Source organism: Narcine bancroftii, chromosome 10 (assembly GCF_036971445.1).
Source record: "Narcine bancroftii isolate sNarBan1 chromosome 10, sNarBan1.hap1, whole genome shotgun sequence".
In the NCBI taxonomy this organism is placed as follows: Eukaryota; Metazoa; Chordata; class Chondrichthyes; order Torpediniformes; family Narcinidae; genus Narcine; species Narcine bancroftii.
In genome coordinates, this window is record NC_091478.1 from 85,235,015 (window position 1) to 85,262,470 (window position 27,456).

At 43.8% G+C, this 27,456-nt stretch overlaps 1 protein-coding gene and 1 long non-coding RNA gene across 6 annotated transcripts in view; one reads left to right on the forward strand and one right to left on the reverse strand.

Annotated features, from left to right (window-relative positions):
• Positions 1-20,833, reverse strand: part of tent4b (terminal nucleotidyltransferase 4B) — a 64,594-nt gene extending 43,761 nt beyond the window's left edge. For 2 of the 3 annotated variants that reach the window (XM_069901621.1, XM_069901620.1), the window contains exon 1: positions 20,345-20,833. In XM_069901621.1, coding sequence (XP_069757722.1) covers positions 20,345-20,772 — 428 coding nt within the window. In that variant the 5' untranslated portion in view covers positions 20,773-20,833. Of the gene's footprint in view, positions 1-19,869; positions 19,977-20,344 lie in introns of those variants that run through there. The other variant, XM_069901622.1, reaches the window with a different exon arrangement.
• Positions 20,834-21,023: 190 nt separating this feature from the next.
• The window catches only part of LOC138744856 (uncharacterized), a 43,552-nt gene continuing 37,119 nt past the window's right edge, over positions 21,024-27,456 (forward strand). The window contains exon 1 of one of the 3 annotated variants that reach the window (XR_011345816.1): positions 21,024-21,089. This is a non-coding gene — a long non-coding RNA (uncharacterized lncRNA). Of the gene's footprint in view, positions 21,090-21,123; positions 21,445-27,456 lie in introns of those variants that run through there. The other 2 variants (XR_011345815.1, XR_011345814.1) reach the window with 2 other exon arrangements.

Sequence of the window (27,456 nt, forward strand, 5' to 3'; positions counted from 1 at the left end):
TAAAGGAGATGATTGTAGACTTCAGAGGGACCAGGATCAACCACCCTCAACTACGCATTAATAACTTGGCAGTGAAGAGAGTCGTGAGCACCAAATTCCACAGAGTGCACTTAAGAAGTGACCTACCCTGGACATACATCTCCTCACCGGTCAGGAAGGTGCAAGAACGACTGCATTTCCTGAGAAAACAAAACGTGCAAAGCTACTGGCCACCATCCTGACAACCTTCTACAGGAGTTCAATCCAGGGCATCCTGGCCAGCTCATCACAATTTGGTCTGGTTGCTAACGAGCATTGTATCAGAGGTCAATCCACAAGACTATAAAAGCGGCAGAGAGGATGACCCCCCCCAATGACGTGATCTACTGGGATCGTTGCTTGAAGAGGGCTCACAAAATTCTTGATGACCCCTTTCACCCAGCACAGCATCTTTTAACTGCTCCTGTCAGGAAAGAGATACAGTAGAATCAGGACTATCAGGCTGAGAAATAGCTTTTTCCCCACAGGCACTGAGAATGCCGAACGACCAAAAGAACTGCTCATCTAACACTACAAGAGTAGAATTGATTAAACAATATTTATTTTTATATATGTCTATTTGTACTGCAAGTGTCTGTATGTTTGTTCTGTCTGGTTGTCCGTTTGCAGGTTTTTACACTGAGGACCGGAGAATATCGTTCGTTGGGTTGTACTTGTACAAATGGATGATGATAAACTTGAAACTTCAAAGAGAAAACAGGAAATATGTGTGGTGTGAAATTGAAAAACAAACCCCTTCAAGTTAGGTCAAGTCCTAATCACATATCGATTGAGTTCCTATATCCCTACATCTGCTACCAACTTCACTTCCAGCACCCAAGTAACTCATTCTTAGAAATCAAGATGGCCTTTGCTCAAATCGAATGTTAGAATGTTCCATGGTCTTCAAATTCAAAAATATGGTTCCTTGCTGCATCCATGATCTTTTAGTTGTGATTTTAAACTTATTGTACCTCATCCTACAAAACAGTCTTGCAGCCATTTAGCAAATCTTCAAATCATTCTTCACAATTTTAAAAAGCTAATCTAAAATCAATTCACAATGTTGCCTGTTGACGTAGCAATGCTATTATAGCGCCAGTGACCTTGGTTCGAATCCGCCACTGGCTCTATGGAGTTTGTACATTCTCCTAATGACTATGTGGGTGTCCTCTGTGGTCCAGTTTCTGTCCATGTTCCAAACACTCATGGGTTAATAGGTTAATTGGTCACATAAGTGTAAATGGGGAGTACAAGCAAGTGGGTTGGAAGGGCCTATTACCATGCTGTATCTTTAAATTAAAAATGTTACAAATGAAAACCTGTCCATGGCAAAGGTGCTGACTCAAGGCAGTCAGTCCCATTTGCCTGCCATTGGCCCATACACCCCTAAACTTTCCTGATCCATGTACCTGTTGAAATGTCAACAAAGATGTTGCTAATTAAGCATCAACTCCACTGATTTTTGAAGTATATTCTTGACTTTTAACGACATAAGAGTCCATTCAGCCCATTAGGCCCAATGTCAGTTCTCAGAGGAACAACTCCATTAGTCCCATTCATAGACCACTTGAAACAGAGCCTTCAGCCCCCTTGTCTGCACTATCAACTACAGTAGTCATTTACATTAATATATTAATACTTTATTTCCCACACATTTTCATCAACTAGCCCCCAAATCAAGGGGCAATTTACAATGGCCAGTTGACCAACCCACACAGCCTTAGGAAGTGGGAGGAAACATGAACATTCTCTCCTTATCTTCCAATGCCCCTGCAATTTATTCCCTTCGAAAGGCACCCCTCCCCCCTTTGATTCCTTTCAACATGAACCAACATTAAGGACCAATTCACAGTAACCAATTAGCCTGCCAGCAACTCCAAAAAAAAAAGCAGAAAAGCTCAGAATCATACCTGGAGCCGGGGAACTGTAAAGCAATGGCACTGACTTCTGTGTCACCGAGGTGCCTTGTTGAACTGTGGTACATTATGCGTTCTTTTTTTTAAAATTTAGACATACAGCACTGTAACAGGCCAATTCGGCCCTATGAATCTGTGCCGCCCTACTTACACCCTATTAACCTACACCCCGGTACATTTTTGAAGGGTAAGAGAAAACCAGAGCACCAGAAAAACCCACGCAGACACGGGGAGATCTACAAACTCCTTGCAGACAGTGCGGGATTCAAACCCAGGTCTGATCCCCATCACTGGCTTTACTTGTGCCTTTAATCTTTTGAAGATGATGCCAAACTGAAACTCTCCCCACAATGCACTCCATACCTGACGTCACACATGCGCCTTCCCACAACACTCCACGTACCTGATGTCACACATGCATGTGCGTTCCCTACCCCCTTGATGCTGTGTACTCATTAGTAAATAAGTATAAAGTTAAAATTAACGATGCTAACACTACATAGAATTTAACAATGTTAACACTACTGAGAATTTAACTACAACTTCCACTAATTATGGTAACTATAGATCCCACACTTCTGGAAACATACTAAGTGTTAAAGTACATTTGAGATGTACTGAATAAAGTCTTTAAGTCACTTAGATGTACTGGAGGGTGTCTTTCTCTCTTGGATCTTCTCGGGGAAGAAGAACACCAAGCCAGAGTACAATTTTTCAACTCTTCTGAACCAGATAACTTCTCCTTGCTGGTTGGCACTACTAACTGTGTCCAGTATTTGACCGGCATCTTGCTCCTGTGCCGCTAATACTGGGGGCTCTCTCAGACACATCGTCATCAGGTTGTGCCCCAACCAGTACGTCCAGAGGGTCGCCCACAATTGTAATGGAGATGGAGTTCTCAATTACTCTTAACTGGTCGATGTGTCATTTCCTTATCTTGTCTCCCACTAGTACCGAATATGAACATGGACTTAGTTTCTTAAGGGGCACGCCTCTTATCCATGTTTCTTTATTCTCCAGGTAATCCCTTACTAATACTCTTTCTTCAATCAGCAGAGCTCTTGTTGGCTTACTCAGGAATATTGACTGTTGAATATAAAGTTCAATGTTTGGATGCACTGCAGTGTTGGGTTCTCAAGTTGAGTCCGAACATCAGTTCTGTCTACATGCATTTTCTAATGGAGTGTGGTGTTCTGTATGATCACAAAAAGTCTCCAAATTTATGGTTCCATGATATTTTACATTACTGATAATTTGTGCCGCACTTTATTGCTTTGCAGAAACTGTTTGAAAGCATCTGACACAAATTGAGGTCCATTGTTTGAAACCGGTTCTATGGGTAATCCATACCCTGTGAACAGACCTCAGTTCCTTAATTGTTTCCCCCCCCCCCCCCACCCCGTCGTCGTCGTCCGCATTGGCACTACTATAGCCACTTAGAGTGTGCATTCACAATAATCAGAAAATGTTCCCCAATAAATAGACCAGCAAAATCAATGTGAATTCAGTGCTGTGGTTGTGGTGGCCATTTCCATGGGTTAACTTCAGCCTTTGGTTGCATTTCCGACAGATGCATCATCTCTGTACCATCTGTTCAATGTCACTGTTCATCGATGGCCACGAGACATGCATGCACGCCAGCGCCTTCATTCGGATTGGTGTGGAATACTTTTACCATGGCCTCTTGTCATTTATTGGAGATGATTGTTCTTGTTCCCCACAACAGGCAACCCTCTTCAACTGATATTTCATTTTGCCGTGTATGATAAGCTTTCAATTCAGAGATAATACTGTCGTCCTCTGGCTGCTAATTCAAGATGAAGTATAGAATCTTTGTATATGCTAATCTTTGTGAGTTGGTTGTTTTTCCAGACTCTTTTGTGTAGTCTTCCAAAGGAGCTATTTGCCTTGGCGGGTCTGCTGTCTATCTCGTTGTCGATCATTGCATCCGATGAAATGGTGCAGCCGAGATCGGTAAACTGGTTGACCGTTTTGAGTTTTGTGTGCCCGATGGAGATGTGGGGGGGCTGGTAGTCATGGTGGAGAGCTGGCTGATGGAGGACCTCAGTTTTCTTCAGGCCGACTTCCAGGCCAAACATTTTGGCAGTTTCCGCAAAACAGGACGTCAAGCGCTGAAGAGCTGGCTCTGAATGGGCAACTAAAGCAGCATCGTCTGCAAAGAGTAGTTCACGGACAAGTTGCTCTTGTGTCTTGGTGTGAGCTTGCAGGCGCCTCAGATTGAAGAAACTGCCATCCGTGCAGTACCGGATGTAAACAGCGTCTTCATTGTTGAGGTCTTTCATGGCTTGTTTCAGCATCATGCTGAAGAAGATTGAAAAGAGGGTTGGTGCGAGAACGCAGCCTTGCTTCACGCCATTGTTAATGGAGAAGGGTTCAGAGAGCTCATTGCTCTATCTGACCCGACCTTGTTGGTTTTCGTGCAGTTGGATAACCACCTTGAGGAACTTTGGGGGGCATCCGAGGCGCTCTAGTATTTGCCAAAGCCCTTTCCTACTCACGGTGTCGAAGGCTTTGGTGAGGTCAACAAAGGTGATGTAGAGTCCTTTGTTTTGTTCTCTTCACTTTTCTTGGAGTTGTCTGAGGGCAAAGACCATGTCAGTAGTTCCTCTGTTTGCGCGAAAGCCACACTGTGATTCTGGGAGAACATTTTCGGCGACACTAGGTATTATTCTATTTAGGAGAATCCTAGCGAAGATTTTGCCTGCAATGGAGAGCAGCGTGATTCCCCTGTAGTTTGAGCAGTCTGATTTCTTGCCTTTGTTTTTGTACAGCCATTGTCATACCCACACTCCTGTTCGGCTCCGAATCATGGGTCCTCTACCGGCATCACCTACGGCTCCTAGAACGCTTCCACCAGCGTTGTCTCCGCTCCATCCTCAACATTCATTGGAGCGACTTCATCTCCAACATCGAAGTACTCGAGATGGCAGAGGCCGACAGCATCGAATCCACGCTGCTGAAGATCCAACTGCGCTGGGTAGGTAACGTCTCCAGAATGGAGGACCATCGCCTTCCCAAGATCGTGTTACCGAGCTCTCCACTGGCCACCGAGACAGAGGTGCACCAAAGAAGAGGTACAAGGACTGCCTAAAGAAATCTCTTGGTGCCTGCCACATTGACCACCGCCAGTGGGCTGATATCACCTCCAACCGTGCATCTTGGCGCCTCACAGTTCGACGGGCAGCAACCTCCTTTGAAGAAGACCGCAGAGCCCATCTCACTGACAAAAGACAAAGGAGGAAAAATCCAACACCCAACCCCAACCAACCAATTTTCCCCTGCAACCGCTGCAACCGTGTCTGCCTGTCCCGCATCGGACTTGTCAGCCACAAACGAGCCTGCAGCTGACGTGGACATTACCCCTCCATAAATCTTCGTCTGCGAAGCCAAGCCAAATGGTAACAGGTTTTTTTTTTAAAGTGTCGATTACAAAAAAATTACTTTAAGCCATATTCTGTTTGATCCAGCTGACACATCAAGTACACACCAGAGCTAGTTCCATGGACCTTTCTTAGGAGTTGTGACCTCTTGGCTCCTAATGAGATTCTGAGTGCAAAGGAGTCTAGAACCAGAGGGCACAAGTCTAAGGTAAGAGAGGAGAAATTTAAAGAAAATCATTGAAATAAAATGCCAGAGGTGGTAGAGGAGGCAAACACTACCAAAAGTTTAAAAGGTATTTAGACAAATACATGAAAAGGAGAAGGATATGAACCTAACTGAATGAGCGCAGATAGGCTTAAGAGCATGGCAAAAGTGGCCATAGTGTCTCGATGCAGGAAATTTCTGGTCACTACTACACCTATCCCATGCTGCCTTAGTCCAACATTAAATTCAGCTGCCATTTCTCTGCCCATATCAATATCCTTTTGTATTCTTTGATAGTGCCATCTTTGTATCATCTGTACACTTGCAAACTCACCCACGTACTTTTCCAAAGCATATTAATCATAAACAAGACGGATACAAACATCACTCCCTGTGGAATGCTGCTGGTCACAAGCCTCCAGCCAAATAATCCCCTTCCCCCACTACCCACTGCATATGAGCTCACCAAAGACAATTCATTGCCCCTCTTAGCCCTTCAACATTTTGGGCCTGAATCTTTCTTCAAGGTATGAAATTTGTTGAAGTGATGGAGGGCACGTAAAGTATCACAGACGTAGATGGGGAGGGACAGGACCAGGGTGGGGGTGATGGGGGGAGTGGCGGGAACAAAACATCATCAAGGCAAATGGATACCTTAGAGAAGCAAGTAAGAGGAGCTGTCTGAGAGTTGATGTCTGGTTTCGGCCAGATGGAGTTCAGTATGCCAGACCACATTAGTACTACCTTTGCCTGTGTCTTGTTCTTTACTTTGTCTTTAAAGAAGGGATCTGGCCAAAAATGTCAGTTATATATCTTTACCTCCTATGGACACTGCAAGATCTGCTGAGTTTCTCCAGCATGTGTGCATTTTTTGGACAAATCCTGCCCAGTTTCAGCCCCTGATACTATGGATGTCGTAGTCACTATTGGAAAAATTAGTCTCCCTCTGGGACAATCATTTTTTTTTTCCCTATTGCTATTACATCTTTCTATAAGGTCTACCTTTCTTTTCCCCTGTCCATCAGTTGCTATTTGAATGCCTATAGTCTTAGCCCTTTAATAACAGTTGTTCCATCAAGGGTCTTATTAAGTGATTCAAAATGTCTCTGATAATCAGAAACATTAAAATTGAAATATAAAATACAAAACATCTTTTAAAAATCTAGTTTATTCAAGCATTTGTTTGGTTCAAATTAACAAAACATATTATTGAAAAAATACTACATCTTTATCCATGAGATTAGTGACCCAATTGCAAATGACCCAGGCTACGCAAAAGTGGAGGACAGTTCAGGTCAGTCAATATCCAGTATGGAACTCAGTAGCAAGACCAGGGATGAGTACATTGGCATCTGACCTCCAATGCATTCCATGTCCACATTGCAATGCAGAGGCAGATTCTGGAACCCTGACATAAAAGAAAAGCCACAGCCAGTAGTTCTCATCTGAACCAATGACCTTTCAGCCCATTATAAATTAGGAATGTCCACTGAAGTTTAAAATTTGCAATGCATTTGACTCCAGAATCCATTGCTAAATTCAATTCCTGTTATGAACATCAGGTGCCATACCTCCCAAAATAGTATTCTCGGAGTCAGGAGCTAAAAACATTCAGAGCATAGTGAGTGCAAAGTACAAGGTTGTTATGACTGAATCATTATCAGTTATCGAATATGAAGAAATTTGTGGCAGAAAAAAATTCTTAACTCTCACCATCTTTCTGCCTTAAAAAAGTGATTGTATGCTACCTCTTGGGCATCAGAGAAGTCACAGATCAAGTTTGCAGCATTCTTTAAAGGAAAGGTAGGCAGCTAAAAGTTATAGCACACATTGGTAATAATGATGTAGGTGGGGAATGGAATGAGGCCCTGCAAAATGAATAAAGTTAAGACCTCCAAGTTGGTCATCTTTATCAGTGCCACATGCCTATGAGAGTAGAAATAGGATAGAGCTCATGAACACATGGGTGGTGCAGGAGGGAGAGTTTCAGATTTATAAATAAATGGGATCTCTTCTGGAGCAGAGAGACCTGTAGAAGTGAACCAGAGTGGGGACAATCTGGTGGGAAGATTGGCTGAATTCATCCAGGAGGCTTTGACGTCTGACTATATAGAAGGGGGGAGGGTCTGAAAAGGTTAAGACAGCAAGAAATCCAAAGGAAGTGCATTGTCACAGAAAAGGAAGTGCAGAACAAGAGTTGAGGTTAGACAAGTCAACTCTGCATTTATTTTAACTCAAGAAGCCATACACAGAAAGCAGACAAGCTCAGGGCATGAATAGGTGCAGATCAATAAGATATTCCAGCCATAACAGAAACCTGATTGTAGAAGGACCAGGACTGGCAGCTCAATGTTCTGGGGTGCCACGATTGTTAAAAAATTGAAGTTTGGCGGAGGGAGGGGTGGTTGCAAAATTAGTCAAAATAAGATAATTATTGTGAGAGGCAGTGTAGGTTCAAATCGGGAACCAAAAAGGAGTCACCTTGATGGGTGCACACTATAGGCCACCTGTCACCAGCAGCTCAATGATTAAATATGGTGAGAGATTGCTGAGGCGTGTAAAAGCTGTTATTGTAGGTGATTTCAACTTCCCCAACATTGACTGAGAATTCCTAGTATTGAGGAATTGAATGGGGTGAATTTTGTTTACTACACCCAGGAGAACTTTCTCATCAAAATGTATTAGGATGATGGGGAAGGGACAAATAGGAGAACTTGTAATGCTCAGGTAACGAAGGTATAGGTAGAACACCTTAGGACTAGTGACCACAATTTTATTTGCTTTCAGAGAGTCATGGAAAAGGATAACACTCATCCTCAAGTTGGAAAAATAAATTTAGGCAAGTTCAAGGATTACGCAGTTTAGCAGATGATGGTGCAAATATGAGAGAATAAGAGCACAACTGCCAAATGGGAATCTTTAAGAGTGTGATCAGAAAAGTCCTATGTGAACATGTTCTCAGTTGAGTAAAGGACAGAAATAGCAATAAAAAAGGACCCTAGTTAACAAGAGATCAGAAGAAACGGAGACATATAGAGGCAGATGGATTTGAGGGAATCTTTTTAGGAATATCAGGAATGTACAAGCATTGTGAAGAAAGAAACAAGGAAGGTTAAAAGAGGTATTGAGATAGCTTTGGTAGACTGTGTAAGGAAGAATCCAAAAATATTTAATGTATATTAAGAACAAAAGGGTCACAGGGGAAGGTTTCTTAAGGATTAGAATGGCCATCTGTGTAAAGCAAGAGATGGAGGTGAAGATTTTAAACTAATATTTAGTGAATGTGTTTACTGAGGAACAAAAGAACAGGAGTAGGAGGTGAAGGTGGCAACTTAAGATAGCCTAGAGCACGTCTGCATTTGTAGCAAGTGTCTTAGATTGTATCAAGATAAATGAATCTCCAGGTCCAGACCAGGTTCATCCAGAACATTGTGGGAAGGCAGGAAGGAAAACGTTGCAAGTTTGCAGCAGACATTTTTAACTCATCGCCAAAAACAGTAGAAGTTCTGAAGGATGGCATATGTGGTGTCATTCTTTAAATAGCTACAATAATAATTCAAAATTATAAACCTGTTAGTCTGGCATCAGTGAAAATTGCTGGAGAGGATTCCAAAACAGAATCCATCAACATTTGGATGGCCAGGGAAAAAATAAGAGAGCCCAACATGGATTTTTGCATGTTATTTACATGGGTTTCAGTAAAGTGTTTCAGAAGGTCTCACATGGTAGATTACAGCTAATGTTCCCTCTCATTTTTAGTGGACAGTGTCCACAAAAATCTTATGTTGTGCAAATTTTTTTTCCTGTGACAAAAGTACGTGTGCACTGAATGCTTGTGCAAATGTGAACTTGAAATTGTTTCAAGATAATTTTGGCACAGCCAAAGTCTCATGGCTAATAAAACTAGTTGAAAAACTATCCACATGTTTAATGTGAAAATCTTCACACATAACAAGTTTATGGATGTTTACAAAATATTTGACATAAAACTGCACAGAACATACATATTTAATTCACTCCGTTATTTTTTTCTCTCTCCTGTATTTGGTACTTACCCATTCTTTGTAAACTCTATCAAGACTAATAGAACTTCCATTCAATTGATAGTTTTTGATTCTCATTGGCATATCCAAATGACATTCACCTAAACAGTTTCTAAGCCTGTTTTTGCACACTGTCCAAATACTATTGACTTGCCAAAGACACTTCAAAAAGTCAAGTTTCCAAATGTCATCCCACTTCTTTCCACTAGCAAATTCTTCAGCAACTTTCCCATCACAACACAAACAGATAACTCCAGTTTCTGAATCATAAATAAATATTTCTTGCAGCTGAACATTCATGACTTTATGAGCTTTTGGTGTCACAGTTTCTTCTATTTTGTTAAGCCATTCACTTCTTTTGAATTCAACAGAGTAAATCAATATCTTCAATAAGAACTCAGTAAGCTATTTTCAGAATTTGAAACAGATCTTCATAAACTTTACGATACAAGCACCATCCAACAAACATGCTGCAGCTGTACAAACTGGAACAGGAAAGGTGAGGTGATGTAAATTAGTGACGTACAAATGTGGTATTTGAAAAATCGACCAACTAGTTAACAGAAACAGTTAGCTAAGAGATTATTTTCAATATAATTATTAACTACTACATTATTTTAGGTAACTAACCTTTTGTGCACACGTGAATTTCCTTTGTGGGCTGGTTGCAAAACGTGTGCTTGCACGCACAGGTGCACAGCTTCGAGGGAACAATGGTTACTACAGACGGGACAGGAGACTAACTGGATAAAAGTTGTCTAAGTGTTTGGAGGCAGAGTAGTTATAGAGGTCAGTTTTTCAGTGAGAGGACCGCAACCAGTGAAGTGCCTCAGGGATCAGTACAAGGACCCTTGCTTTTTTAATATACATAAATGATATGAACAAGATTGCTTGGGGCAAGGGGAGCACGAAGGGCATAGATCAGGTAAATAATTACAGTTTCTATAAGTAGGGGAATCCAAGACAAAAGGGCACAACAATAAGGTGATGGGGTGGGATTATAGAAGGGGCACGAGAGGACAATCCTTCACTCAGAGGATAGAGGGCATATGGAATAAACTGCAAGACAAAGTGGTAGAGGCAGGAAGATTAGCTTCCTTTAAGAATCACGGATAACTACATGGATGGGAAGGGATTGGAGGGGATTGGCCTAATGCAGACATGAAGAACTAAAGTAGGAGAGCATGTCACAGGCCTAACACAATCTGCACCTGTGGGCATGCTTCTATGTTGTAAGACTGCAACTCCCAACAATTTTGTAGCCAAACATCACGTGTTGTTAAATATTTCTTTTTCAAACATTCAAAATGCAGGAAGCATTTGAGTTACTGTGAATGCACCAAGAGCCAGGCACCTATATCTTTCATTAATGAGTTACAAAAATATTCAAAAGTTAAAAATTGACTTACAACAAGATAAGCAATATTTTGTAAATAGCTACATTCAAGATACCAATGACAACTGATCATAGTCTCAGGGTGAAAAGAATAATCATTAACCACCAACCACTGAATTTTGGTTAAAATATTCAATTCACAAACTCCTCTACAGCAAATAGAAAATCATATGGACTGGAAGGCTGAGTACAAAAACATTCATAGCCATACAACAGAACATGGCGTCCTGATGCTTTGGATCCCCTTCCACTAGTTTAAAGCCTATGTGATATGTGGTATGCCACAGGTACTCCATTCTAAAAGTAACTGCACCCAGGCATCCTCCACCTGACAGGAGGGAGTTCAGGACACTCATGGACAATCTTAACAGACTTGAATGTTACACCACTATGAGTTTGAAACTCAACCATCTTAACATCAATATTGCTGAACAGCCTTAAACAACAAGATGGCCCACCATTTTTTGTTGCTCACATTGTAAATTTATTAACCTGTTAATCTTTCCTCTTAATCGAAAGTACAACCAACACAGTATTATTAGTACATATACCCCAGTCCTTGAAGCTTTGAAAAGTCCAAGAAGGACTTTTATTCCACCCATATAAAATAAATCTTGGTTCAAGTCTTAATCAGAAGACAAACTGAAACGACACTGAAGATCAATGTTAGAATGGAAATGGGGTATCACCCACTGACAGAACATGACCCACAAGGAAGGCCAACTGCAATGGGGTCATCTCCTGACAAAGTGCTTGTAGCATGGCATGATAACAAACACCCTCTTTTATCACAAAGACAAGACAAACTCCCAGTACAAGCACTGACATCTTTTAGATTATACCATCCATTAAAGGAACGTCAATGATGGTTGGGTTGACCACTGCCAAATCCATTCCACTTATTTTGTTACAGTACCTCATAACCAACCAGTCAACCTCTACCCTATAGGAAATGCAAAGTACCAGTTTTCCTCAAGGGGAACAAAAGATGATTTACAAGCAGTTGAAGACAGGTCCAGCAAAAAAGAGGACAAAAAGAAAAGATGGGAGTTGGAGATGGCTTAAAGAAAGACACTATAATTTTGCTGAAATTCATGACTCACACACACAAATTTATAGGTTAAAGCAGTGTTAAACTCATTTAACTGATTAAAAAGTAGAAAGGAAGGAACACTTTGAAGACCTTCTCAACATGACTGTTCTGAAATACATTTATAAGCATGCCCTTCAGCCCACCTTATCATGTCCACCAAGCGAGGCATCACTCTGAACCTCTCCTCATCATGAACTGCACAAATATTATTTAAACCTGTGGTCGCTGTATCACGGTGCGAAATGAAGAGTCGTAGTCGAGTTGAGTTTAAATAGAAAACAGCAGTTTACTGCTGGACCGCGTACCCTGGGCTCCCAACCACCTCCGTGCCATGCATAGCTGAAGGTGGCGTCCTCACGCTGGCCAAGACAGTTTGATTTCCTGGCAGGCAAGCTGCCACATAGCCACCCCCCCACCCCACCCCCGCCCCCCCCACCCCCCCATCCCCACCCCCCCATCCCCACCCCCCCATCCCCACCCCCCCATCCCCACCCCCCCATCCCCACCCCCCCATCCCCACCCCCCCATCCACACCACACCCCCCCCATCCCCGCCCCACCCCCAGAACAAGCTTTTGGAGGCATTCCTGCTGTGCTTGGGTGGTCTCCCTAGTTTGCGTGCTGGTGGTACTGCTACAGGCTTGTCCAGGTCTAGGTTTGTGCAGGTTTAAGGCAATCAATTGTGAATGCCTCTGATCTCCCACCTATGTCCAGTACACAGGTTGCGCTATTTTGCCACAATACTTTAAATGGACCTTCATAAGGACGCTGCAGGAACTACACAACTCTATGCACAAACACAAATTTACAGCTTTTTAAGTCTCTCAGGACAAAGGATGTCATGATGCTATGCTGAGACTGAGGAACTGAGGCCAGTTTGCCGAGCCGCTCCCCCAGTTTATTTAGGACTTCAGAGTGTGGCTCTTCTTGTCCTCAGGTTGCTGGCATGAATTCTCCAGTCACGACGAGCGGAGCCCTTTATACCAATTCTGCCGATGGTGATTGGAGATCCTCCTTGGGTGCAGTTTGTATACCAAGTAGTATCCAGGGTAGCTCATCTGCCTAGTCCAGTCCCTGGAGGCAGGCCATCAATGCAGTCTTTAGGTGCCTGTGGAATCTTTGGACCAGGACGTTGGACTGCTGTTGGTAGGCTGTCATGCAATAGAACTGGGTTCCCAACGATCGAGATAGTGTGACCCATAAAGCAGAGGTAAATTGTGGACCTCTGTCAGAGATGAAGTGGGAGGGAAGACCAAAACGATATACCCAGGCCAATGCAAGTGCCCTGGGGCAAGACTCAGGGGACGAATCCAAAAATGGGACCATTTCTGGCCACCTATTGAACCTGTCCACAATGGTGAACAGGTATTTCAATCCATGTTATACCGTAAGTGGGCCGACAACGTCGACGTGAACATGGTCGAACCATCGTTGCAGCAGCTTGAAGGGTTGAAGCAGCATCTTCATATGTCGCTGCACCATAGCCACCTGGCAGTCCATGCCCGTCTTAGTCCAGTAGGCAACCGACTTTTCGAGTCCATGCCAGATGAATTTGTCGGAAACCAGGCAGACCGTTGCGCAAATTGAGGGTTGTGTCAATCTGTGAAGTGTGATGAAAATGTGTAGTCTCCAGGCAGCTGGGACAATGGGGTAAGGCTGATCAGTGGACACGTCGCAAAGGAGAGTCATTCCTTTAGGTCCAAAGGCAATGTCATCAAGGCGCAGACCAGTGACTGCAGTTTGGTATGCTAGAATCTCTTCGCCTTGTTTTTGCGCCTCAGCAAACACCATATAGTCAACCACCCGAGGTGGGGATCGCAATGCCTGAATGCAAGGGCAGGACAGGGCATCCGCTACCACATTATTCTTACCAGAGATGTGCTTAATTCTCGTGGTGAACTTGGATATGTAAGAGCGGTGGCGCTTCTGTCAGGTTGACCACGGATCCAACCACTAACAAATATACAAATATAGCTCCCTATCGAAAGCGCTACATTTGGTCTCGGAGGGTCATAGGTGCCAAATAAAGAATGCAAGAGGCTTCCAGTGCCCATTGATGCTCTGTTCCAATACTCCGCCCACTACTGCTGAATCTGATGTGTCCACTGTTAATGCAGCCAACACGTCCATTTGCAGGTGGACCATCAGGGTTGCCTTTGTCAAGGGGCTTTTTGTGTTCTTGAACACTGTTGTCACTTCCTCTGTCCATTCCAGGTCCTTGGGCTTCTAATGGACATGAGGTAGAACAGGAGCTTCATGATCTGGGCTGCAGATGGTAGAAGGTGACAGTAGTAATTGCTCAATCCTACAAAGTTCTGTAGGCCGTTGACCGTGAGCAGTTTTGTGAATTTGAGGATGGCCTCCACTTTGGCTGGTAATGGAACGACACCCTGGCTGTTGATTTGACATTCCAAAAAAATCTATTGAGGACAGCCTGAATTTGCACTTTGCGGGATTTATTTTTAGACTGAAATCTTGTAGCCAGGAACAGAGTAAATGCAGGTGCTCTTTGGGGCAGTGGCTGGCGACGAATACGTCATCCAAGTACAGAGAGAAAGTCCATTCCTCTCACCACGTCCATAAGCTGTTGGAATGTCTGCGCAGCATTCTTAAGGCCAAACGACATATGTAGAAACTCAAAGAGACCAAATGCTATTATGATAGCAGTTTTGGGGATGTGGGTTCACCAGGATCTGATGATACCCTCGTACCTAATCAATCTTCAAGAATACCCTTGGCCCCATGGAGGTTTACGGTAAAGTTCTGTATACGAGGCACAAGGTAGCGGTCTGCGATGGTGGCATCATTGAGCCACCTATAATCTCCACATCATCTCCAGTCTCCTGTAGCCTTGGGCTATGTGTGAAACAAGGAGTCCCACGAGCTTTCAGACCACCTGCGCATGATCCCCATTTCCTCCATCTTGAGGAATTCTTGTTTGGCCATGCGCAGCTTGTCAGGCAGTAGTCATCAGTCTCAGGTGTGAAGTGGAGGTCCATTCATCAGGATCTGATGTGTGATGCTACGTTTGGGTGCGGCCGTGGAGAACTGTGGTGCAATGATGTTTGGGAACTCTGCAAGAACATTGCCAAATTCATTAGTGGAGTACACCACTGAGTCCAAATGTGAGGCAGGTAGTTTGGCTTCTCCTAGGTGGAAAGATTGAAAGGTTTTTTGCATCTACCAACCTGCACCCCTTTAAATTCACCAGCAGCAAGTGAGCTCTGAGAAAGTCTGCTCCAAGTGATGGCTGAGAGATAGCAGCCAGTGTGAACCTCCAGGAGAATTTGTTTCTACTGAACTGCAAGAGTATGGTTCGTGTACCATACATGCAGATTGTACTTTTGTTAACTGCCGTGAGATCTGGACCCGTACCGCTGGTACAGGTATCATAGTCAGTCAGGGGAAGGATATTAATTTCAGCTCTTGTGTTAACCAGGAGAGCTCATCCCAAACGTAAAGCAAGCTGTTATGGAGGCCAGCCACTGTAGCAGTTAGCGACGACTGGCCTTGGCATTTCCCGGAAACACACACAGTGGTCGGCAATGGCGTGCTCCAGAACCCAAGCGTTGGTGATTAAAAACACCAAGAATCTGTCTCAATGACTTCTTTACTCAGAATTGTGTGGGTCCTCGATGCTGGTGCGCATCAAGCCTGGGGCTTTGGGTGTGACACAGCACTAATTTCAGTGAGGTACCCACCGTGCTTCTTTGTGCGCCACAGAACATCTGCACAGGCCGCTACCGAACGGAGGTCTGCAAAGTCTTCAGCAGCCAACATGAGGCAGATGTCCTGTGGCATCTTCTCTAAAATTATTTGCTCAAAGAGCAAGCAAGGCTTATGACCATTTGCCAGATCTAACATGTCGGTCATCAGCTCCGACGTGGCACAGTCACCCAAGCTGTCCATGTGCAGGAGCCACACAGCTTACTCACAAGAAGCCATATACCCAGAGAAGTAGGTCTTTAACAACCAGATACCTGCTGTGCTCTGGTGGATCATGGAGGAAGTCGACTATTCGACCTGCCGTTTCTTGGTCGAGGCCACTTACCACATAGTAGTATTTAGTGGCATCTGCCATTATTTGACAAACGTGAAATTGTGCCTCAGCTCGTCCAAACCACACTTCTGGTTGATTTGTCCAGAACACAGGCGGTTTGAGGGAAACTGTTGAGTTGTCCATTTTGGGTTCAAAAGCTGTTTGGGCCCATCGGGGTCACCAATGCGGTTGCTGTATCGTGGTGTGAAATGAAGAGTCATGGTTGAGTTGAGTTCAAAGAGAGAACCCGCACACTTTTTAAAACCCTGGGCTCCCAGCCAATCCCGCGCCACACATGGTCAAAGGTGATGTCATCGTGCTGCCCGAGACAGTTCGATTTCCTGGAAGGTGAGCCACCACAACTTTATAATTGCCCCACCTCTACCACTTTGATGACACTACCAAACTCAGTGTGAAGACCTGAAGGTCCCTTTTAAATCTTTATACCCTCATCTTATTTATCTTGATGGTCTTAAGTTTCAGACTTTCCCTACCCTGATAAAAGGCCATGACCATTTACCTAATCTATGCTGCTCACGATTTTCTAAACCCCTGTGGCCTTCCTTCGCCTCCTATGCTCCATGGAAAATAGTACCAAGCTTTTCTTATAATTCAAGCCTCCTTATAATTGGCAGTTCCAGTAATGTTCTCATTAGTTTTTACTGTATTCTTTCCAGCTTAATGGTACATCTCCAAAACTGTATACAATAGTCAAAGTGCAGTGTGACCAATATTTGATACAATTGTAACAAGACAACCCTGCTCCTGTACTTAATGCTCTGACCAAAGGCAAGTATGTCAATCATAATCTTCACCACCTTGTATATCTGAATATCCATTTTCATGAAGCTAAATACCTGTACCTCTCAGTCTTTGTTCAACAACATTCTCCAGGGTCCCACCTTTCACCATCCAACCCTGCCACCCACTGACTTGACAGACTTTGCCAAATTCATCTAGATAATCTGAGACAACTTGGTTTGCTATCCACATTAGACTACTAATTTTGGTGTCATTCACAAGCTTACTAACTATGCTGACTCCAATGTCTTCCAAGTCATTAATATAAATGACAAATGGTGTTACCAGCAGTTGTCCCTGCAGCACACCTCAAAGGCCTCCAATCTGAGCAACAATCTCCATTGCCACCCTCAAGGCACTTCTGCATTCAATGGCCATGTTATCCTGGATTCCAAGGGATTAGACCTCCTGGACTGGCTTTTCAGGCCATCCATTCAGGTCAACCTTGTCACCATTCTTCAACAAAAAGCTGAGAGATCAAATATCATTGCCCTGGAGCAAACAGTATCCCTGCATAAATCCTAAATCTAGCGATTCAGTCACCTACAGCCTCATTACACACATATGGAAGGAGGAGGAGGATATTTCAGGAGATCTTAGCAATAGTGTTTTAAAAAGAGAACAAATCCAGCTATGGTACCTGCAGAGGCAGTCCCTCTTCCAAGAGGCCAAAGAGCTTCACATCAAATCATAGGATGGATTTCATCCAAATAGAGGCACAATGATCTCCATGACACCAAGGAAAATGAAGGGAACAGCACCAACCTCGATACATGGCTTTCTTTTTAACCTTACTAAAGCTTTTGACTTGATCAGAAGAGAAAGCAGATCACCTGTCTCAAATTCCTCTACCCACAGAAATTTGTTTCCAACAGGCTAGTTCCACGGAAGCATGCAAGGCAAAATTTTAATCTGTGTGTCTAGATAAGAACCATTTTTGGTAAAGAATGGTCTCAAACAAGGCCATATCACTGATCTAACAATTTCCTCAATCTATCCTGTCACAATTTTGCAACTCAAAATGAAGTAAACTTCTTCAAAAAGAGGAAGCATTCAACAAACCAGAATCAAGGTTACCCAAACTTCAACAGTTGAGCAGAGAAGGATTTCACAAAAACATATAGGATAGACCTTACACTCAACATCTGCAAGTCAAAAGGTCCTCTTCAAACTTGCATTTCCTGCAACACTCTGATCTCTGACAACTATTTTGTAGCAAGACCGTATCTCACATTTCAGAATGACCGCTAAACAAAGGAGACATTTAAAAATTAAACTTTACTGCCTTCAATATGCGCCACAGCCTTGAGTCAACTGATGAAAAGGCAATTTGAAGATCAAGAGTTCAGACAGACCTGGCCCAATTTTTCAAAAATTCATGATCCATCAAGCTTTGGTGATTCTCTGGCCTTCCATTTGCATCTGAGAGTTTGACTATCTGTAATTGACATTACAGGTTATTGGGAAAATATATCCAACATTCTCATATTCACTGGAAGGTCAAGCAAAGCAACATCAGTGTCCTCTCCAAGGGCAACATCCCCAATTTTGAGGCCCTAGTTACATTTAGTTGACTCCATTTGGCAAGCAATATCAGGGGAAGATAAAGAGCAGCATAGGATTGCACAGTGTTGCAACAGGTGCTGTGGCTGTCTTATTGCAACCCAAGTTTGAACCTGATCAAGACTGTTGCCTGCATGAAATTTTATGTTCTCTCCAGACTGCATGGATTTTAGTCGCGTTTCTGTTTTCTCCCACATCCAAAAAAACTTGCCAGTTAGGAGTTTAAAGGAATATTGTGTTTTAATCACTAATTATGGAAGTCAAGAAGTAAGGCAACAAACCCAGATTTGATGGGCCAATGAGGAATAAGTAGAGAAATGAGACGGCTCCAAGAGTCAGCATAAGCTCAATGGACTGAAAGTGGTTCTAAGAAAATATGGAGCAAGACACGAGTTTCATTGAACTATAGTTTTAGTGTTCAATATCCCATGTCAATAGATGTTATACTTTCACCCATACCAAAGATGGGACTTTTTAAAATGAACCCACGAGTATCATAATTGCTCATTTATTACCAAGAAAAAAGTCACTTCTCATTTTCGCCAAATGTCTCTTGCACTGTTTTTAGTAATTTATTCCTCCATAACTTAATTTAAAACAAATTTCAATTATGTAAATCTAAATTAACAGTTTAAATGCAAACTAATGGACAAAATCGTGAACAGATAATAATTAGCAAAAATATTTAATCACAATGACTAAACAAAAATATTTTCCAAGTTCTGCAGCCACCCTTGAAAACAATAACTGCACCTATGGAATGTTTTTTTTTAAAAAAGCATCAATTTTTTTCCACTCGAAACATCGACAGTTCTACACAGACAAAAACATCTTAGTTTAATGATGTTACATTTTCCAAATTTGACAAATTGATAGCTGCTACCACGTGGATTGAATGAAGTTTATCATGCACACTACTTTCAAATCTTTGAGGAGATAATTATTTTACTTGTCCACTCCATTTCAAAATGTGATCGTTCCCACAAAATAATCATCTTGAAATCACCGACAAAATGTGACAGTTTTAATAGTTCTAATGTGGTGCCATACCAAAAAAAAAATCAATTTAAGATCTATGGAATTAAATTGTCGAACCCACAAAAATCTAACGGGATTTTTCAACAGCCATTTGGCCAAAAATGCCTAAACTACACACGTGCAAGATCAAAAAAAGTACGAAGCAGCATCAACATTTGGCAAAATTGCCCATTCCAGCAACCAGGTAAAATGGATTAAGGTTTGGATGAGGTCAGCACTTTCAGTTTTGTAATTAAGCAAACAGCTCTTCATAGAGCTTACATTTAATTATTTCCCCATTCTTCCACCAACAAAAGGACACGATCATAATTAAATAATTATTGTAGAATCAATATCTCAAAATATACCTTTTACCTTACAGGTCTAAAGAAAATCGAATTATTCCAGTCGTGTGCTTTTTCGACTTTGAAAATAAAGAAAGTGATTTTCCTAAAGAATATATCCATCCCTTGTATTCAAGGTTGACTTCCTGCTCTCCTAGTCCTGGGATATCATAGATTAGTAACCATGGATCAAAGTATAATTGTCCCTAGGCACATTAATACGAGATTCAATCAAGATTAAGCGCTCATTGCATGAAGACATGGCCAATCGTTCAAAAGTTGCATAAGGGAATGATCCATCGCATTTGTGCAATGAGAAGGGACACTGTTGCATTTCCTCCCCATGGTACCAAAAAAAGGCTGCGAGAGGCTCACTTTCAATCGAGATCTATCTTGACAACGACAAATGGGTTCCACATAGGACACCCCTTAAACAGGATTCGTGAAGTCCTCCCCAACACCCCGGCCATCCGAGAAATGGCAAGCGAGGGAAGGTGCATCCTTACCCGACCACTCCCTCTCGGTAGTTCCGGCTTTTCCAAGGAATGCCGTTGTAGTGGCCACCGCCAGACAGGAGGCTGTAGTTTAATCCAAATGTGCTGGCCTTGTTGTCCCGCTTCCTCTTGTTGCCCGACACGCTGCTCCTGTTGCTGTTGTCGGGGTAGCTCTTCCTCCAGCCCCCTTCTTCGCCCGGGCCGCCCGCGAAGTTGTTGCTGTGGTCAGCGCTGGGCTCGAGTGGGAGGAAGTCCCCTCCTCCTTGGCCGCCTCTTTCCCTCAGCATGCTGTCGCTGCCCACGCTCGGGGCCGGGGCCGCCACACAGTTATTATTGAAGATCAGATTCCTCAGCCCTTGCGTCGTTTCCCAAATTTGCATCCACAGAATGTTGGCAGGTCCGAGCTGTTCTGGCTGAAACCAGGCGATCCTCGGATCCATCAAACGGAGGACGGATTCCCCAGCGCGGAAAACCCCGGCGGCCTGTTTCCTCTTCCCCCGCCCCCCCCCCCCAACCACTATTACTAGTACTACTACAACCTCCTCCTCCTCCCCAGGCCACGCTGTCCGTTCCGCCCCGTCCCCTCACTCAGAGCCCTCAGCCTCGTCGCTGGGCCGTAACGCGGAGACCCAGCCAGCAATGGCGACGAGCGGCGCGACTGCGCAGGCGCGGCGGCGACCGTTCCCTCCGAGGGGGGCTGCACGCGTGCGCGGACGCGGGCGCGGCGGCGGCGGCGGCGGCGTCACGTCAGGACCAGGTGACGCACTGAGGGCTTTGTGTTTTCGCTCCTCTCGCCTTTTTCGGTTTCTATTCGGATCATTCAGTCGCGTTTTGTCCGAAGTGAAACTGGGGCGCGGAAGAGGGCGGGGCCGCGCGCGGTGGAGGGCGGGGCCTGCCGGAGGTGTCGGAGCCCGAGCGTGGCCGGGCCCTGCAATGGAATTGGCCGCAGAGCAGTTGACCCGTGGACAAATTGCACTCGCATTGACTAAAGTTAAACAGGAAAGGGCAGGAGAAACCGTGGTGGACGTGAAGGCGCCACGTTGGAGCAGGTCAAAGAGTGTCCAAAGATAAAGATGCGTCTCCAACCTTTCGGGCTTGAGCCCTTCAGCAAGGTGTGTGCCAGGCGAGGGCTTCGTGGGGGTTCAGTCCCCTTATCTTGGCCCTATAACTGTTTGACCTGCTTAGTTTCTCCAGCAGTGCTTTGACATCTTGCTTTTCCTTGACCAGGGGCACAAGCCCGAAATGCTGGTTATGCACCTTTACCTTTGTATAAGAATTCTATTTGACCTGCTTAGATTCTCCAGCAGCGCTTTGACATCTTGCTTTTCCTTGACCAGGGGCACAAGCCCGAAATGCTGGTTATGCACCTTTACCTTTGTATAAGAATTCTATTTGACCTGCTTAGATTCTCCAGCAGTGCTTTGACATCTTGCTTTTCCTTGACCAGGGGCTCAAGCCCGAAATGCTGGTTATGCACCTTTACCTTTGTATAAGAATTCTATTTGACCTGCTTAGTTTCTCCAGCAGTGCTTTGACATCTTGCTTTTCCTTGACCAGGGGCACAAGCCCGAAATGCTGGTTATGCACCTTTACCTTTGTATAAGAATTCTATTTGACCTGCTTAGTTTCTCCAGCAGTGCTTTGACATCTTGCTTTTCCTTGACCAGGGGCACAAGCCCGAAATGCTGGTTATGCACCTTTACCTTTGTATAAGAATTCTATTTGACCTGCTTAGATTCTCCAGCAGCGCTTTGACATCTTGCTTTTCCTTGACCAGGGGCACAAGCCCGAAATGCTGGTTATGCACCTTTACCTTTGTATAAGAATTCTATTTGACCTGCTTAGATTCTCCAGCAGTGCTTTGACATCTTGCTTTTCCTTGACCAGGGGCTCAAGCCCGAAATGCTGGTTATGCACCTTTACCTTTGTATAAGAATTCTATTTGACCTGCTTAGTTTCTCCAGCAGTGCTTTGACATCTTGCTTTTCCTTGACCAGGGGCACAAGCCCGAAATGCTGGTTATGCACCTTTACCTTTGTATAAGAATTCTATTTGACCTGCTTAGATTCTCCAGCAGTGCTTTGACATCTTGCTTTTCCTTGACCAGGGGCTCAAGCCCGAAATGCTGGTTATGCACCTTTACCTTTGTATAAGAATTCTATTTGACCTGCTTAGTTTCTCCAGCAGTGCTTTGACATCTTGCTTTTCCTTGACCAGGGGCACAAGCCCGAAATGCTGGTTATGCACCTTTACCTTTGTATAAGAATTCTATTTGACCTGCTTAGTTTCTCCAGCAGTGCTTTGACATCTTGCTTTTCCTTGACCAGGGGCACAAGCCCGAAATGCTGGTTATGCACCTTTACCTTTGTATAAGAATTCTATTTGACCTGCTTAGATTCTCCAGCAGCGCTTTGACATCTTGCTTTTCCTTGACCAGGGGCACAAGCCCGAAATGCTGGTTATGCACCTTTACCTTTGTATAAGAATTCTATTTGACCTGCTTAGATTCTCCAGCAGCGCTTTGACATCTTGCTTTTCCTTGACCAGGGGCACAAGCCCGAAATGCTGGTTATGCACCTTTACCTTTGTATAAGTATTCTATTTGACCTGCTTAGTTTCTCCAGCAGTGCTTTGACATCTTGCTTTTCCTTGACCAGGGGCACAAGCCCGATATGCTGGTTATGCACCTTTACCTTTGTATAAGAATTCTATTTGACTTGCTTAGTTTCTCCAGCAGTGCTTTGACATCTTGCTTTTCCTTGACCAGGGGCACAAGCCCGAAATGCTGGTTATGCACCTTTACCTTTGTATAAGAATTCTATTTGACCTGCTTAGATTCTCCAGCAGTGCTTTGACATCTTGCTTTTCCTTGACCAGGGGCACAAGCCCGAAATGCTGGTTATGTACCTTTACCTTTGTATAAGTATTCTATTTGACCTGCTTAGTTTCTCCAACAGTGGTTTGACTTCTTGCTTTTCCTTGACCAGGGGCACAAGCCCGAAATGCTGGTTATGCACCTTTACCTTTGTATAAGAATTCTATTTGACCTGCTTAGTTTCTCCAGCAGTGCTTTGACATCTTGCTTTTCCTTGACCAGGGGCACAAGCCCGAAATGCTGGTTATGCACCTTTACCTTTGTATAAGAATTCTATTTGACCTGCTTAGATTCTCCAGCAGCGCTTTGACATCTTGCTTTTCCTTGACCAGGGGCACAAGCCCGAAATGCTGGTTATGCACCTTTACCTTTGTATAAGAATTCTATTTGACCTGCTTAGATTCTCCAGCAGCGCTTTGACATCTTGCTTTACCTTGACCAGGGGCACAAGCCCGAAATGCTGGTTATGCACCTTTACCTTTGTATAAGAATTCTATTTGACCTGCTTAGATTCTCCAGCAGTGCTTTGACATCTTGCTTTTCCTTGACCAGGGGCACAAGCCCGAAATGCTGGTTATGCACCTTTACCTGAATGCTGGTTATGCACCTTTACCTTTGTATAAGTATTCTATTTGACCTGCTTAGTTTCTCCAGCAGTGCTTTGACATCTTGCTTTTCCTTGACCAGGGGCACAAGCCCGAAATGCTGGTTATGCACCTTTACCTTTGTATAAGTATTCTATTTGACCTGCTTAGTTTCTCCAGCAGTGCTTTGACATCTTGCTTTTCCTTGACCAGGGGCACAAGCCCGAAATGCTGGTTATGCACCTTTACCTTTGTATAAGAATTCTATTTGACCTGCTTAGTTTCTCCAGCAGTGCTTTGACATCTTGCTTTTCCTTGACCAGGGGCACAAGCCCGAAATGCTGGTTATGCACCTTTACCTTTGTATAAGTATTCTATTTGACCTGCTTAGTTTCTCCAGCAGTGCTTTGACATCTTGCTTTTCCTTGACCAGGGGCACAAGCCCGAAATGCTGGTTATGCACCTTTACCTTTGTATAAGTATTCTATTTGACCTGCTTAGTTTCTCCAGCAGTGCTTTGACATCTTGCTTTTCCTTGACCAGGGGCACAAGCCCGAAATGCTGGTTATGCACCTTTACCTTTGTATAAGAATTCTATTTGACCTGCTTAGTTTCTCCAGCAGTGCTTTGACATCTTGCTTTTCCTTGACCAGGGGCACAAGCCCGAAATGCTGGTTATGCACCTTTACCTTTGTATAAGAATTCTATTTGACCTGCTTAGATTCTCCAGCAGCGCTTTGACATCTTGCTTTTCCTTGACCAGGGGCACAAGCCCGAAATGCTGGTTATGCACCTTTACCTTTGTATAAGTATTCTATTTGACCTGCTTAGTTTCTCCAGCAGTGCTTTGACATCTTGCTTTTCCTTGACCAGGGGCACAAGCCCGAAATGCTGGTTATGCACCTTTACCTTTGTATAAGAATTCTATTTGACCTGCTTAGTTTCTCCAGCAGTGCTTTGACATCTTGCTTTTCCTTGACCAGGGGCACAAGCCCGAAATGCTGGTTATGCACCTTTACCTTTGTATAAGTATTCTATTTGACCTGCTTAGTTTCTCCAGCAGTGCTTTGACATCTTGCTTTTCCTTGACCAGGGGCACAAGCCCGAAATGCTGGTTATGCACCTTTACCTTTGTATAAGAATTCTATTTGACCTGCTTAGATTCTCCAGCAGTGCTTTGACATCTTGCTTTTCCTTGACCAGGGGCTCAAGCCCGAAATGCTGGTTATGCACCTTTACCTTTGTATAAGAATTCTATTTGACCTGCTTAGTTTCTCCAGCAGTGCTTTGACATCTTGCTTTTCCTTGACCAGGGGCACAAGCCCGAAATGCTGGTTATGCACCTTTACCTTTGTATAAGAATTCTATTTGACCTGCTTAGTTTCTCCAGCAGTGCTTTGACATCTTGCTTTTCCTTGACCAGGGGCACAAGCCCGAAATGCTGGTTATGCACCTTTACCTTTGTATAAGAATTCTATTTGACCTGCTTAGATTCTCCAGCAGCGCTTTGACATCTTGCTTTTCCTTGACCAGGGGCACAAGCCCGAAATGCTGGTTATGCACCTTTACCTTTGTATAAGAATTCTATTTGACCTGCTTAGATTCTCCAGCAGCGCTTTGACATCTTGCTTTTCCTTGACCAGGGGCACAAGCCCGAAATGCTGGTTATGCACCTTTACCTTTGTATAAGTATTCTATTTGACCTGCTTAGTTTCTCCAGCAGTGCTTTGACATCTTGCTTTTCCTTGACCAGGGGCACAAGCCCGAAATGCTGGTTATGCACCTTTACCTTTGTATAAGAATTCTATTTGACCTGCTTAGATTCTCCAGCAGTGCTTTGACATCTTGCTTTTCCTTGACCAGGGGCTCAAGCCCGAAATGCTGGTTATGCACCTTTACCTTTGTATAAGAATTCTATTTGACCTGCTTAGTTTCTCCAGCAGTGCTTTGACATCTTGCTTTTCCTTGACCAGGGGCACAAGCCCGAAATGCTGGTTATGTACCTTTACCTTTGTATAAGTATTCTATTTGACCTGCTTAGTTTCTCCAGCAGTGCTTTGACATCTTGCTTTTCCTTGACCAGGGGCACAAGCCCGAAATGCTGGTTATGCACCTTTACCTTTGTATAAGAATTCTATTTGACTTGCTTAGTTTCTCCAGCAGTGCTTTGACATCTTGCTTTTCCTTGACCAGGGGCACAAGCCCGAAATGCTGGTTATGCACCTTTACCTTTGTATAAGAATTCTATTTGACCTGCTTAGATTCTCCAGCAGTGCTTTGACATCTTGCTTTTCCTTGACCAGGGGCACAAGCCCGAAATGCTGGTTATGTACCTTTACCTTTGTATAAGTATTCTATTTGACCTGCTTAGTTTCTCCAACAGTGGTTTGACTTCTTGCTTTTCCTTGACCAGGGGCACAAGCCCGAAATGCTGGTTATGCACCTTTACCTTTGTATAAGAATTCTATTTGACCTGCTTAGTTTCTCCAGCAGTGCTTTGACATCTTGCTTTTCCTTGACCAGGGGCACAAGCCCGAAATGCTGGTTATGCACCTTTACCTTTGTATAAGAATTCTATTTGACCTGCTTAGATTCTCCAGCAGCGCTTTGACATCTTGCTTTTCCTTGACCAGGGGCACAAGCCCGAAATGCTGGTTATGCACCTTTACCTTTGTATAAGAATTCTATTTGACCTGCTTAGATTCTCCAGCAGCGCTTTGACATCTTGCTTTACCTTGACCAGGGGCACAAGCCCGAAATGCTGGTTATGCACCTTTACCTTTGTATAAGAATTCTATTTGACCTGCTTAGATTCTCCAGCAGTGCTTTGACATCTTGCTTTTCCTTGACCAGGGGCACAAGCCCGAAATGCTGGTTATGCACCTTTACCTGAATGCTGGTTATGCACCTTTACCTTTGTATAAGTATTCTATTTGACCTGCTTAGTTTCTCCAGCAGTGCTTTGACATCTTGCTTTTCCTTGACCAGGGGCACAAGCCCGAAATGCTGGTTATGCACCTTTACCTTTGTATAAGTATTCTATTTGACCTGCTTAGTTTCTCCAGCAGTGCTTTGACATCTTGCTTTTCCTTGACCAGGGGCACAAGCCCGAAATGCTGGTTATGCACCTTTACCTTTGTATAAGAATTCTATTTGACCTGCTTAGTTTCTCCAGCAGTGCTTTGACATCTTGCTTTTCCTTGACCAGGGGCACAAGCCCGAAATGCTGGTTATGCACCTTTACCTTTGTATAAGTATTCTATTTGACCTGCTTAGTTTCTCCAGCAGTGCTTTGACATCTTGCTTTTCCTTGACCAGGGGCACAAGCCCGAAATGCTGGTTATGCACCTTTACCTTTGTATAAGTATTCTATTTGACCTGCTTAGTTTCTCCAGCAGTGCTTTGACATCTTGCTTTTCCTTGACCAGGGGCACAAGCCCGAAATGCTGGTTATGCACCTTTACCTTTGTATAAGTATTCTATTTGACCTGCTTAGTTTCTCCAGCAGTGCTTTGACATCTTGCTTTTCCTTGACCAGGGGCACAAGCCCGAAATGCTGGTTATGCACCTTTACCTTTGTATAAGAATTCTATTTGACCTGCTTAGTTTCTCCAGCAGTGCTTTGACATCTTGCTTTTCCTTGACCAGGGGCACAAGCCCGAAAT